Below are 14479 nucleotides of genomic sequence, written 5' to 3' on the forward strand. Positions count from 1 at the left end.
TTGAGCTACAGTGGCTGATATTTCATTTTTATTATATTATTAATAGCTTCACAAATACCAACCTATACAAATTTATAAAAAAACTTTTAATCTAGGCGTTCAAATGCAACACCTCTAACTCATGACACTGTAAATTGAAAAAAAGAACAACTATATTGTAAGAAGTAAAAGTAATTCACAGTTTATAATTCTAATTCAAGTAAATATGTTAATAGCTATATTTTAAACTAATTAAATCCGCTAGTTTTCCCATGTACTAAAGTAAGCACAGAGTGAAATCAGTGTGGGGGTTGGTTTATTGGTCTTGTTTTGTTTTTGTAATAGAAAAAAATAGAGCAGCAATTCCGACGACAGCTCTCACCAGATTATCCACGTAGATTGTGGGGATCAGTACATAGCTGCATGTCTTAATTTTTAAATCATATTAACTGGGCAAATTTGTGAATGGGGAAAATTCAGATAACAAAAAAGGCAGAAATTAAATGATCCCAGTCTACATTCTTGCATTTTTGGGTTTGTTTATATAATAATGACTGCTCTTTCCAGTATACATTTATCTTTACATGAACAGAAGGAATGTGGGAGAAGCATATTTTATCTTACAAAAAATATTACAATATAAAAAAGAACAAATGCATAATGTGTAAAAGAAATTTGAAACATTAGAGAACCCATTGAGGCAATCCTAGTAATCATTTTGTAAAAATACACTGATAGTAAATCTTTCAAGCCCCCCCAAAAACTGCTCATCCACTGTAATGGTCACTGATGGTTCTTTTTTGAATGTGACAACATTACAAACATTGACTTGCTTTTACTAATAGCAATGAAACAGATAATTTGAAACTGCAAATGATATCAGTCTCTCCTTACAGTTCCTATGCACTAAGATATAATAGCATTGATAACTTTGTCCATAATGTGTAGTGCTAATTGTCTTTTGTTTCCCCCACCTCTCGTAACTGCTCCTGCTCAAACTCATGTCTTTTGGTCATGACTTTGCGTTTGAAAGCTCTGCAGTTGCGGTCATAGAAGAGTCGCTGCTGCCCCAGGAGCTGAGCCTCTTCTTCGGCTTGTGAGTGCTGCATGTTCTCCTTATGCTTGGACAGGCGCTCCTGCTTCTCCTTCTTTGGAGTGCTGTGGTCTTCATTCATCTCCTAAACACAGAAGGGAAAAAATTAAGCTAAAATGCAAACAAAAGGCATATTAAGGTATTTATCTATGCATGCCGACCATAAATGACCAGAGTTCTAACAGTTTTTAAATTTTTATACCAAAACGATAAAAAATAAACATTGTATATATTTCTTAACAAATCCTAACATTAATTCTGTAAGTTGGACATACGAAGAATAGTTGCAGCAGTAGCGAAACCTGGAGTTTATTGCACAGTATATCTTTATCTAACTTGTTTTACTCCAATATCATGCAGGAACAGCACTCTCCCTTACTTCACTGAGAGGCTCTTATGCGACCTAGGCTAAATGGATGCCCTTATGTTAATGTGTTTATGCTAACGATATTACAGCCATGATGAATTCAAAATAAGCTACTTACATTGCTTGTAACAATAAGCAAACTACGTATATTCTAGTGGTAAATGCATCCTCTCTGGTGGTTAAAGGCGTCAAAAATAGAACGTTTTTACCAGTACACTTCCTGTCAGCAGAAGAAAGCATCTAAACTGTGTACCTCTTTGATTTTTTCCTTGCAGAGTTTATACTGTTTCTTCTGGTTGTCCAAGAAAGTAGTCAGTTCCTTCTTCTGTTGGGCCAGGATCTGCTGCTGAAACTTTTTCTCATCTGCTGCAGCCATTTTCATCTGGAAACAAACAAGGACATTTCAAGAGTCCATAGTTTTGGACACAATTTGATTGTATTAAATTTTATAAAATGGTTACGCTTTTGTGTACTTGTACACAGCATATTTTGTTCTTCATGTTTTATGTTGCATAAACATTTAAACATTGTAATATATAGTTTACATGTGTGTTGTGTAGGCATGCAAACTTGACACACCAGTTTAAAATGGCTGACTGCTGTGCAGCTACATGGTCAATTCTCATTCAATTTATATATATATATATATATATATATATATATATATATATATATATATATATATATATATATATATATATAGTACACACAGTGCCATGAAAATGTTCAGGATTTTCCTTTATAAATCATTGGTTGTTCAGCTCAGCAATTTCAGTTAAATATATCATATAGCAGATGAACACAGTGATATTTGAGAAGTGAAATGAAGTTTATAGGATTTGCAGAAAGTGTGCATTCATTACTTAAACAAAATTAAGCAGGTGCATTAATTTGGGCACCCCAACAGAAAAATTACATCAATGTTTTGTAGATCCTCCTTTCGCAGAAATAACAGCCTCTAAACTCTTCCTATAGCCTCCAATGAGAGTCTGGATTCTGGCTGAAGGTATTTTCGATCACTTTTCTTTACAAAACATCTCCAGTTCAGTCAGGTTTAATGGTTTCTGAGCATGGACAGCCCACTTTAAATCACACCACAGATTTCAATAATATTCAGGTCTGTGGACTGAGATGGCGATTCCATAATGTTGTACTTGTTCTTCTGCATGAACACCTTAGTAGTTATTGAGCAGTGTTTACGGTCGTTGCCTGAAGTATCCAGCCCCGGTGCAACTTCAACTCTGTCACTGATTCTTGAACATTGTTCTCAAGAATCTGCTGATGTTGACTGGAATCCATGCGACCCTCAACTTTAACAAGATTCCCAGGACCTGCACTGGCCACACAGCCCCACAGCATGATGGAAAGGCTACCAAATTTTACTGTGTGTAGCACGTGTTTTTCTTGGAACGCTGTGTTCTTTTCTCCCCTATGCTTACCGCCCCTTGTTATGTCCAAATAACTCAATTTTAGTTTAATCAGTCTATAGCACCTTATTCCAAAATGAAGCTGGCTTGTCCAAATGTGCTTTAGCATACCTCAAGCGCCACTGTTTGTGGCGTGTACGCAGAAAAGGCTTCTTCTGCATTACTCTCCCATATTGCCTCTCCTTGTGCAAAGTGTGCTGATTAGTTGAACGATGTACAGTGACACCATCTGCAGCAGGATGATTTTGTAGGTCTTTGGAGCTGGTCTGTGGGTTGACCATGACTGTTCTCACCATCCTTCACCTCTGCTTATCTGAGATATTTCTTGGCCTGCCACTTCGGGCCTTAACTAGAACTCTGCCTCCGGTCTTTCATTTCCTCACTAAGTTCCTCACAGTGGAAACTGACAGCTGAAATCTCTGAGATAGCTTTTTGTATCCTTCCCCTAAACCATGATGTTGAACAATCTTTGTTTTCAGGATCTGAGAGTTGTTTTGAGGCTCCCATGTTGCCACTCTTCAGATGGCAACGATGCAAAGAGGAGAAAAACTTGCAATTGGCCACCTTAACCCTTTCAAGGGTCAATAAGCTTACAAAGCAAATGTTGTGTTCCAATAATTAGTGCTAAAGGTATTCAAAACAATAAAATCAATAAAGGCTGCCCAAATTTATGCACCTGCCTAATTTTGTTTAAGTAATTATTGCACACGTATTTCACTTCTCAAATATCATTGTGTTCATCTGCTATATGATATATTTAACTGAAATTGCAGATCTAGACAACCAATGATTTATAAAGGATAATCATGATATTTATCAGTGGTCCCCAAACTTTTTCATACATTTGTTTGTTTGTGTGTGTGTGTGTGTGTGTATTATATATATATAAACGCACACACATTACACAATTATACCCAACAAACCTGTCTTGGACTGTCACTTAGAACTGGGAAAAATAAATGTCTTGCTCACAAACGTATAACTCAAGTTGTCAATGTCAATGTCTGTTTTCTATTACTGTACAAAAATATTGCAAATATCACTAAGCAAATCCACTTAATGTGTCAGCAATTTAATTCAGTACTTTCAAGTAGCCAAATATGTGTAATTAAGTTGTTTACATATTTCTGGACATAAATTGTACTGTAATTCAGACAAAACAAGTTTTGAATTAAGTATTACTTATATAAGCTCACATAGAAGTATATTCTCAATTTATATATGAGGAAATCTCATAATACCTGGCACTCTACATGAAGAAATACATATTATTAACATTACAGAGACATTAAGCTTTAAAAACTAGATTTTAAAAATGTTGCTGCAACACTTTAATCAGGACTTTGGAAATTCACCGAGGCATCTCAAAACAAGCCTACCATTTTCTTCTCTCACTTCATTAGCATACTAATCAACATATGCATCATGAATAATGAACATTCAACCACTGGCTATTTACATATTTCTCATACAATATTGAAAAATGGGATTGTGGATAATGGCTGTTTGCATGGTTTTGTTCTCCTTCCCGTTTGAACTTTTGAACCCTCTTTTGTATTTTATTCACTCACTGAATTACTTCAAAAAAAAAAAAACTGTGGTCAAGTGCTCTTCCGAACACCTCTTCTTATTTTGCACAACATTGCATTATTCTAAGGATACTATTCTTCCTGCTTGGAAAAACAGGAAATGCCATGCAACTCGATGGGTTCCAGATTTCATTAGCAATCTTCTCAAGCTTTGGATTAATATTTAGATTAATCTGATTAATCTGAACAGATAAAAACTACTAATCTATAAACTTCTATCACTAGTTCCAATAAAGTGTAAATGCCTGTATAATTACATAGTTAAGATATTAATTAAAAATGCTCACTACTACCAATAGGAACTATTGATGAATGTGTTTCCACATCAAACCACTCTGAATAATGGCTTACACCTCAGCTATTGTTGAGCTGCCCCCACCTTAAGGTCTGTGCATCTTTTATATATGCGCCTTTTTTTTTACTAAATTGCACTACTGTGTACATAAATCCTCCAATCACATTTGTGCATTCACTACCAGACTTCTACAAATAATTATAATTAAAATAATGTTAATAATTTCCTAAAAAATGTACATTTATAACCTTAATTTTAAGCAGCAAAGAACCATTAAAATTCAGCCACACTATGATGATCAGAAGACTGCTAAATGACAATGCAAACAGAATGACAGTACATACTGTCCCCTCACCTCTTTGTCTGTTTGGATTGCATGTTTCTTGGCCAGTTTCTCCAGCTCGATGTAGGCATTGTTGGCCTGGGTTTCCACCTCTTTCTGGAGCTTCAGCCGGTGCTCATCCATCTCGGCCTTCAGTTTGTTCTCCAAAGCAATCAGCTGCTTCTGGTGCTGCCGTCTCATGCGCTTGTAGCCAGACATCTGCTCTCGGAGCTCATTTTCCTGCTCATGCTCATGGATCTGACGTGTCACCTGAGAGGAGACAACTGAGGCTTAGTAAAGAGGTTTTTTTTTTTTAGACATTTATCAGAGATTAGACTTGGAACAGTATTGGAAAGAATGTGGTGAGGCAGCCAAGACTGCACTAGGTGAAATCCTCTCTCTCTTTTCAAATTTATTTGACTTAATATACAAGCACTAGTAGATAACAATAAGTGAACTATGGTCACAAAAGATTAACAGATGACTGTACTGATGTTTAAGCGGATGAATGCAATTAAATTCTCATAGCAATGTTCCACCATGAAAGCCTTTAGTCTTCCTATGATTGCGATGAGCTCTACTTTGCTATATTAGCACAGTGTCTTCTTTACAAAGCACTTAAAATATATAGAAATATTGGAATACTCGTACTCAAGGGAAAAAAAACATTTAAGGAAACAACTGCTAAAAAATATTTTTGATTCTTTAAGTGAAGTACCCCTTCCAATAAATACACAACAAATTAATTTTAGATTTAAAATTAACCGCATATCTTTTCATCCTGAAATCTATTAATCTTCCATTCATTCAATAAAGTCTCTAACCAGGAAAACCACATGCCATTAAAATCATCACAAAAAACAATAAAATAAGTTGCTTGTATTTACATCTAATTTCTCTCTCCAGTATCTAATTCCCAAACATAATAACTCTGAAATCTTTACCTGCACAAACCCACTTATAATAAAAGCCAGAGCTCAAGTGCTGAAGCAACTTCTATTCGATACAGAGTGTAAAAGAAAACATTAAAATGATGGCTCATACTAATCAACCATATGCAACAGATGTGGTGGATCTCCATTAAAATGCAGTTTTCCTTTACATTTTTTCGCAAACCAACCTGGAAGAAAGGTGTGTCCAGGTCAAAATGTTCATTAAGTTTCTCGTAACTCCCGCCAGAAGTCCGGAGGCCAAACATGTTGGCAAAGTAAAGCAGCCGTGGGACCATGGAGACTAAAATCTGAGCTACATCGCTACACTGTTTACCCCGGGGGGGGGGGGTAAGTGAGAGAGAGAGAGAGAGAGAGATGTAGTGATGGAGAGAGAGAGAGATGGCAGGTGTGTGGCATGTATGAAAGAGGTTCTCAGAGTCCTGGCCCTCACACACTTCTTCTGACCAGGCTAATCAGTGTTTAGTAGGCCAGTCACATGAGCGCTGCGCTCCACACAGACGTTTCCTAATCGTGCTGAATCAATACCCCCACTGTACTCACTCACACCAATCCTATCACTTTCTGTTCAGATGCCCCCCGCAGGCACGTGAGGGGCTATTCCACACACTTATGCAGGACAAAAAGTAACCCTTCCAGGTAAAGGGTAAATAAAACACACCTAGGTGAACATCAGTGGGTTTTCTGTACAGTACGGGGGAAACATGGCAAGTGAATTCGCCACTGAGATTGCACTTTAGTCCAAGAATAGGTTTAATTCATGTCTGATCTTCTGTTTTTCACTCATTTTCACAAAATGTGTACTACAAAAAACTACAAATACGCCAAAAAACACTTCATGTGGGAACAAGTAAATGTACTACTTTATAGAATGCGTTTATGGAAATATAATTATCACCAATATTTTCAAGGGAATTAAATTCAATTCCGATTCAAATTCAAATGAAGATTAGGAAAAAGACATTTGAAATCTCAAATATTATTTACCCTTTCAAGGATTAAATAGCATTAGTGCTATATCCCTCATTCTTCTGTGCTGTCATTACTTTCTGCTTACACTTCAGATGTCACTGTGTGGGCTGATTAACGTTTATTAGAATATAATGCAACAACTAAGGATTTAAAAGCAGTTCTCTTATTTTAGCCCAAATCTCATGTAAAATCTCTTTCACATTCACTTTCTTAACTGTTCTCTGTTTATATTCTGTACTGTAAATTACTATCTGTAAATGATCTGATGTGTGTACCTGTCTGGTTTGTTTTAGTACGTTGCATGTCATACATGCATCAAGAATTCTTTGTATGTGTAACATACTTGGTGAAATAAAGCAATTCTGATTTCATAGATTTTGTGTTTATAACAAAGCCGTTACTGTATGTCTGTTGCACGTTATTCATAAATATTAATTGTTGCTAATGATATGATTGTCATTAAGATGATTTTGTATGAAAATCATATAAAAATCCCAATTAAAAAGAAAAAGAAAACATTAAAGAGGAGAAAGTATATATGCAGTTATTAACGACACCTGTTACATTCATCCATACAAATGAGCTTTAGGAATCTTGTTTTGGTCAAATTACTACAATTGAATTAAGAAGCAAAAACAAAACAAGATATTGATTATATACGCAATATCATTTCATTATTTTCATCTTTTCATTGCTCATTTTCTAATTCAAGACCCCCCCTCCCTCTCTCGCTTTCAGCTCAAACAAAGGAAGCCTCTATAGCCGGCTCTAGTCCCTCCCCTCCACTTCACATAGTGGGATAAAAACAAGAGTCAAACAAAGAAAAAATAAAACAAAATAGGTTTCATTCAGGAAATGCATATTGGAGAAAAAGGAGAGGACATATCCAGGTTGATGTAGGAGACATTTAGCTTCATGCCACAGTAAAGGAATTAGTGGGACTTGAGTGATCTTTTGAGATGATAGATTAGTCTGTGTTATCAGACAGAATGCAGTTCACTTGTCTGGCCCTAGAGGGTGCTCAAGCATTAACAAAATCCGGCCCAAACAGGTGACATCACCATATAACCCGAGCACTCTGGGATCGATTATTATGCCTGCCATTGATCCAAACAGCAACATTACAACAATGTTTAATTAGGGGGATAAAAGAGTGAAAAAGTGCGTGATCACAGCTAAAGTGGTTTTATCACATAATCCTTCATAACATTCTTCAAAATCCTGCAACTTCACCAGCAAGAATGCTTCATTACCATTTTGCCGCAATCTTATAGAAATACTCTTCGGTCCCAAAAAGACAGATGCCATATTTCCATGATATTTACATGATGAACTCGTGCCATAATAACGGCCGTGCCACGAGGACAGCCATACGGCCCTATTGACCACATAGAGTTGCCTTGACAACAGACACTAGTGTGAGCGTGCATATATGTGTGAGTGTGAGTACACACATCATGTTATTTTTTTCGACCCAAACAGAGAGGAAGAGGGAGGGCAAAGGAACAGAACAAAATACCGAAATAAAAAAAGAGACAGAAATTAGAAGTAGAGTGTGGACCATACGTGTCCATACATGTATGTCAGAAAGAAAGAAAGGAAGTAAGAAAGTATAACAAAAAGAAAAAAATGCAAGAAAAAAGAGAGAGAAGAGAAAGAAAAACAGACATAAGGATTACACAGGGTGAATTAAAGACAGATAATAGAAAGAGAATGAAGAGGAAAGGTCGGGATAGAAGGATAGGACAAGAGTATGAGAGAGAGAGAGAGAGAGAGAGAGAGAATTAATAGAAAAAAAGAAAAATGACGAGAAGGTGAATTAAGGACAAAGGAAGAGAAAAAGAAGAGACACAGAGAGCGAGAGCAGATAGAGGGAGAAAGGACATAAAGAGACAGAGTGAGAGGAAGAGTGAGAGAGAGGGAGGAGAGGCAGAGGCAAGGACAAAGAAAATTGTGGATGACGTAATTGTTGATCCTCACCAGTGAGGCAGACTTGATGGTGGCGAAGCGTTCACGGTTTTTATAGTTCCGAGTCTGAGCTCTGTCGGATGGTGAAGGCCGAGGGTCAGAGCGGTGATCTCGATGAGCTCCCTCTTCACGAATATACTGATGATCCTATAAACACACACACACACACACACACATATTCAAACATAAACAAAAGCACATTGCAGTTACAGAATCTGTAGGGTGTACATTGACTGAGAGGCCGGTTTATGAGAAACATTTACCTTCACACCTTGGCCATTTTTCCTGTGCACAATAACACATCTATGTCTGATACACACACACGCCAATATCACTGTGCTGAGAATGGTCCACTACCCAAATAATAATGTGGAAAAAAAATTGATGGGTCCTATACTTGGGACACCTCCCTACATGCTCAGAAAAAAGGACACATTGTTTCTTTAAAGTGAAGAAATAAGTAGAACTCCCTTTTGATGTAGTTCCTAAACATGAGTGTCTTCTGTATATTTATTCAAACAAAAAAAGTCTATTTAACCTTAAAGTTTAATTTAAGTGGACTTTATTCTATATTCAGTGTCCTGACTCTTTCAAGCACATATTTATTCTTCTAGGGTTCTATCAGGAAAATTATCATATAGCGATTACCATATTACATATATCTACTCTATATATCTATTACATATATATTACTCATATCCTAATGAGATGTAAGGCACCAACAAAGTGGTAAACCATGCCATGATTTTTATAAAACAAATAATATTTCTGAATAATCCTGTCAACTTTCAAAATTCACTGGCATCTTCAGTCTATTGCTTTCACATTGCACTGTTTGTGTTCATTTACTACCAACTAAAAACTTTCAAAGATTTCCTCCCACGTTCAATACGAAAAAAATCACGGCCTTAAAATAGCTGCATTAATCTAAGTGTGACACAGATTTGGCCTTTTAAGCCACAGAAACCCTGCCTGTAGTCCTGCTCACTACAACACCGTGTGTGTGCATGTGTGAGAAAGCAAGAAAACAGAAAGGAGAGGCCATGTGTACAATTACAACATTGTTCAGTCTTATTACATTCACCCCCCAGTTCCACATTCACTTTCCTGACCATCTCAAAATGACCTCCTCACTCAGCTCATATACACCCCTGCTGTTCTATACAACACAAACTAATATCAGGGTTTTCATTTAAAGCTTCTTTGTGAGAGTAAATAATCCAGTTTACATAATTTTTCCAAAAATATTTCATTAACAATAACAAAAACACATTACAAACACTACACTGTTTGCAGTCACCTAACTCACACGTGTTATGTTCAGACAGACATTTGCACAAGATTAATAATTGAATATAAACTTCCAGTACTTGTTACCTACATTAGATCTGTAGCTTTAGTAGTTCCAAAACTAAAAAAACATTAGCCACTAAATAGGCCTTGGCTGATTTTCATTTGGTTTAAGGCAGAAAAAAACTGTGTCAATCATTTAATCAAACACTCACTGAATGATATTTCTAATAATACCAGCAGTAAAAACTGTTAACGCATTGTTGTGGCGAGGTGGTCAGTTTAGACAGAAAATAACAGTGACAGTGTGAATTCTATGACGCAGCAGCTGTCTGCTCGTGTCTGTCTGGTTCTGTATTTACACTGACATCCAGAACCTCTGGACACAGAGGGTCACACACTTCAGCTCACGTCACACAGCGGATTTCAGGACGCAGCTGGTGTGTATATTAAAAAAAATGGCTTTTACTTGGGGTGGAAAAAATAATTATTATTTGCCTTGGGCAAATAGTTGTTCATTTTGCATGTGGAATTAAGCAGCATAATCTATGCAGAGTTCTATACAATACGCTCCACAAATATTGCTAGCCCAGGTAAACATAAGCAGAAATGTAAGAAACTTATATAAAAGTGTGTACTCCCATGTTTTGTACCTTTTTATGGTGCGTGGAAGACTCAAGAGTGTTTTCATACTCTGGATGCATAAGGGCCATATCAGTGCATGAGTCTTCAGGACACTCCTGCAGGCTGTTAATACTGCTGCTCTGACTCCCCGTACTGACCGATGTACTGGGCACTGAGTGATTACTGCCTAGACTATTACCTTTACACCCGGCCTGGTCATCCTAGAGAGCAAGAGAGCAAGACAGCGAGAGCGAGAGAGAGCAAGAGCGAGAGAGAGAGAGAGAGAGGGGCAAAGTGTAAGAAGGGGGTTAATATAATGGTGAATTAAAACTTAAAGAAGTGAAAATTATTTAATCATAATAAGAGAGAGAAATATATTAGTGACAGATCTGGTCACATTTCATTATTATATATTATAATTATTTTTTATTTTATATTCGCTAGCATGAAAACGATGAACTGAAACACATGACAATCATGCAAATTAAGCCTATCCAGATGTTACCTTTCAGACAGATATAATGAGAGATACACACATTATTTTCAGAGATATTTTTTATATTTACTTATTTAAGTATATATTTCTTTATATTTAATAATTTCATATCTTTCTTCCATCATCTCTTAAACAGATATGGAATTCGCCTCATTACTATAAACCTTTAGGGCCTAATTAATTCACTATTGTTGTTCAAAACCCACCCACCTGGATATTTATGTCAGCTCAAGCATGCATGTTTGAGCCCAGGGAATTAAAGCATTACAGTGTTTCACTGTGTCAACCAAATCAAGCTCTGGCCCATGCCAAAAAAATAAAAATAAAAATATATAAATAAACAAATAATTCAAGGGTCCGCTAGCAGGTTATAAATTCCCAGCACTGTATTGTGTAGCAGTGGACGTTCATGTTCAGAACTGATGGAACTACATCCAATACCTTGAATCAATTGGAGTGGCATTTGTGATGTAGAACTAATCATCCAGCATTAGTATCTGACCTCTCTAACGCTCTTGCGGATGAATGCACTCTAAATGCCACAATAATGTCCCACATCTAGTGTAAAGTCTACCCAGAAGAAGAGAGTCTATGTTCAGCAAACAGGAACAGACTACATTTTAATGCTCTTGATTAATGAATGCACCATTGGATGAGCAGGTGAACAGACAGCGTAAGCTTTTAAAGCCATATTTAATCAAAAGATACTTGATTGAGAATTGTATTTCGGGAAAAGTGCAAATGCAGCAGGATTGGTCCGCTGATGTTTGCTTCCAGTTTCTAAAAATAGCCAAAAAATGGAGCAACTGTGCGCTTGTAAAAACGTTCTGCTTCAGTACTTTAGCTTGTATAATGATTCTCTACAAAACATTATTTGATTAACCTCACTCGGCTCACTGGAGTGACTATGGATTTCACTTCACAGCATCTTGGGGCTTTACAAAATAATAATTTTAAATATATAATTAAAAAAAAAAGTGTAGATGGGGTAAATATTGTAGAGTTGTTGAAGACTGCTGGGCTACTCTACATTGGCCTAAGGAAACAATTCTGAAAATAATCCACATTTTCTGTCTAACCCCAGATGTAGTCAATCAATGACTCATGAGCATTCTACTCTATTGGCATTGTTTTCAATAGAGATCTCTACTTATATTTAAATCCGTGAAATATATGCACATTATAGTAGCTGAATTCACTCATTAGAAAGGCTGTCTAGATAGGCTTGAACTTGCACAACTGAGAGCATGAATGTATGTGAGGTGTGAAGTGTTATTAGACTGAGGATCATTTAAATTTGTTCAGACATGCTGGGTAACTATGATTACATTTTTGCTAATCTTGTCTGTTATGTTCTATATAAGTGAAATGAACGTGTGTGTGCGCGCATTTTAAAACCCCACCCTATGTATACAGGTTGTCTTTTTCCCCAAATTAACCCTTACACCTAACCTCTTTATATACAAATCTTAATCTCCACTCACCAGCAAGTGCTACATTAGAGGTGATCTCAAAGTGATTTAGTGAGTGCATAATTTGTTTATCAGTGCCAGGTTCCTCATAGCAGAAAGTTAATTTCCCACAATACTTTGCATCTACCTCCTCTTCCTCCTGTGACTCTCCCATTGGTCCATTGTGTTTCTCTTGGTAGAGGATTTTTTTCATCTTTCGATACTGCAGGTTGTCCAGCTCACGGACAGCATCCTTAGTTCTCTGGATAAGATCCACCAGGACCCTCGGGGGACGCTCCCGACGCACAAAATCGTGCTGGAGAAACAGAAAGGAGGGGTAAGAGGGTGAGTAAGTAAATGAATATGAATGAACGCATTAACAGCTTAAACATTAACAGGAGCCTCTTATTTATGCTGAGCTAGGAATATACTAAATACTAAAAAAACAGATGCTTTAAATTAATGAACTGTAGACATAGGTGTTCACTGCAATGAAAAACACTGTCACTAGGATGGGATGCTCCAGAGCAGCCATATGGGAATTTAGGCTCACTATGCACCATGCAGTGTCAGCTAGAGGAGTATAAAATCCACCGCACTGGGCTCTGGAGCAGTGTTCTTTAGAGTGTTGAAGCAACATCTCCAGCCTTTGGGAGTAATTGGAGTCATTAGCACATGACCTAACTCATTCTTCTCTGGCCGAATGCAATCAAATCCTTACAGCAATGCTGCCTATTGTGTACAGTCTTTAAAAAATGAGTGGTGGCTCTACAGTAAAAAGGACAACAAACTCCATATTCATTCAATTAATTTCAAAAGAAATATGGAATGGGAAGGTTCCTACTCTACATATGTTTATGAATATATAACTAAAACTTCAAAAGGTTTTGCATTCATAATAATTAGAATATGCAGAAAATCCCACTGTGTTTGTGAAGAATCCAACAACAAACTGTTCCCTGGAATGAGAAATTTCCTCTACGTTCCTTGTGGCAAGGTTCAAATGTGCCGTCCCAGTTCATTTACATTTAAAATCATCCCTTTTTTTTAACAGTCATTTAATATGAGTGGTTAATAAAGGAATTATTACATCACATCCTCTTCAAAGAAGTCTTGATGAATGTGAAATAAAAGCCACAGTGTATTACTCTGATCATATTGTGAATTACGTCATTTTGGGTCAGCCCGCCACTCGCTAGATGGCACCGCTGTGTAATGTGACCCTGGGTGAGCATATGGAGGTTTGAAAGAGGCGTTTGGTTAAACTGGGGCTGAGAGGCTTAAGCTTATTCAGTGAAAATTAAGTCTAGACTCAACCCAAATGCTCTACCCATTTGTACTCATTGTGAACCCTTCATTTTGCCTGCGCTACTAATTGTCATGGAGGCAAACACATGGTCCCCTACTGTAAGAATATTTAGCCTGTCCTAATCCAGCACATCTGATCCAGATAATGAGTGTATACATAGGCTTCTGAACATCTGAGAACCCTCTTGAGCTTCTGGTTACTTCAGATCCAGGATTTTATTCCAAGTATATATGTAAATGTAAGACTGGAATCAGGCCTTTAGGGCTTGGATGCTTTGAAACTGCCCTTTTCACCCAAATACAGGTTAATGTTACTGTAGGCGATTTAAAACATGAAAAATAACTAAA

General features: G+C 36.9%; 1 protein-coding gene across 2 annotated transcripts in view; it reads right to left on the reverse strand.

Moving 5' to 3' along the window:
• LOC136678187 (serine/threonine-protein kinase TAO3-like) overlaps nt 1-14479 on the reverse strand; it is a 71886-nt gene that overhangs the window by 5922 nt on the left and 51485 nt on the right. For both annotated transcript variants that reach the window (XM_066656123.1, XM_066656122.1), the window contains exons 12-17: nt 12972-13139; nt 10906-11097; nt 8975-9109; nt 5106-5342; nt 1693-1821; nt 954-1157 (exon numbers count right to left, since the gene is read on the reverse strand). In XM_066656123.1, coding sequence (XP_066512220.1) covers nt 954-1157; nt 1693-1821; nt 5106-5342; nt 8975-9109; nt 10906-11097; nt 12972-13139 — 1065 coding nt within the window. The remainder of the gene's footprint in view (nt 1-953; nt 1158-1692; nt 1822-5105; nt 5343-8974; nt 9110-10905; nt 11098-12971; nt 13140-14479) is intronic.

This window comes from Hoplias malabaricus, chromosome Y (assembly GCF_029633855.1).
Source record: "Hoplias malabaricus isolate fHopMal1 chromosome Y, fHopMal1.hap1, whole genome shotgun sequence".
NCBI classification, from domain to species: Eukaryota; Metazoa; Chordata; class Actinopteri; order Characiformes; family Erythrinidae; genus Hoplias; species Hoplias malabaricus.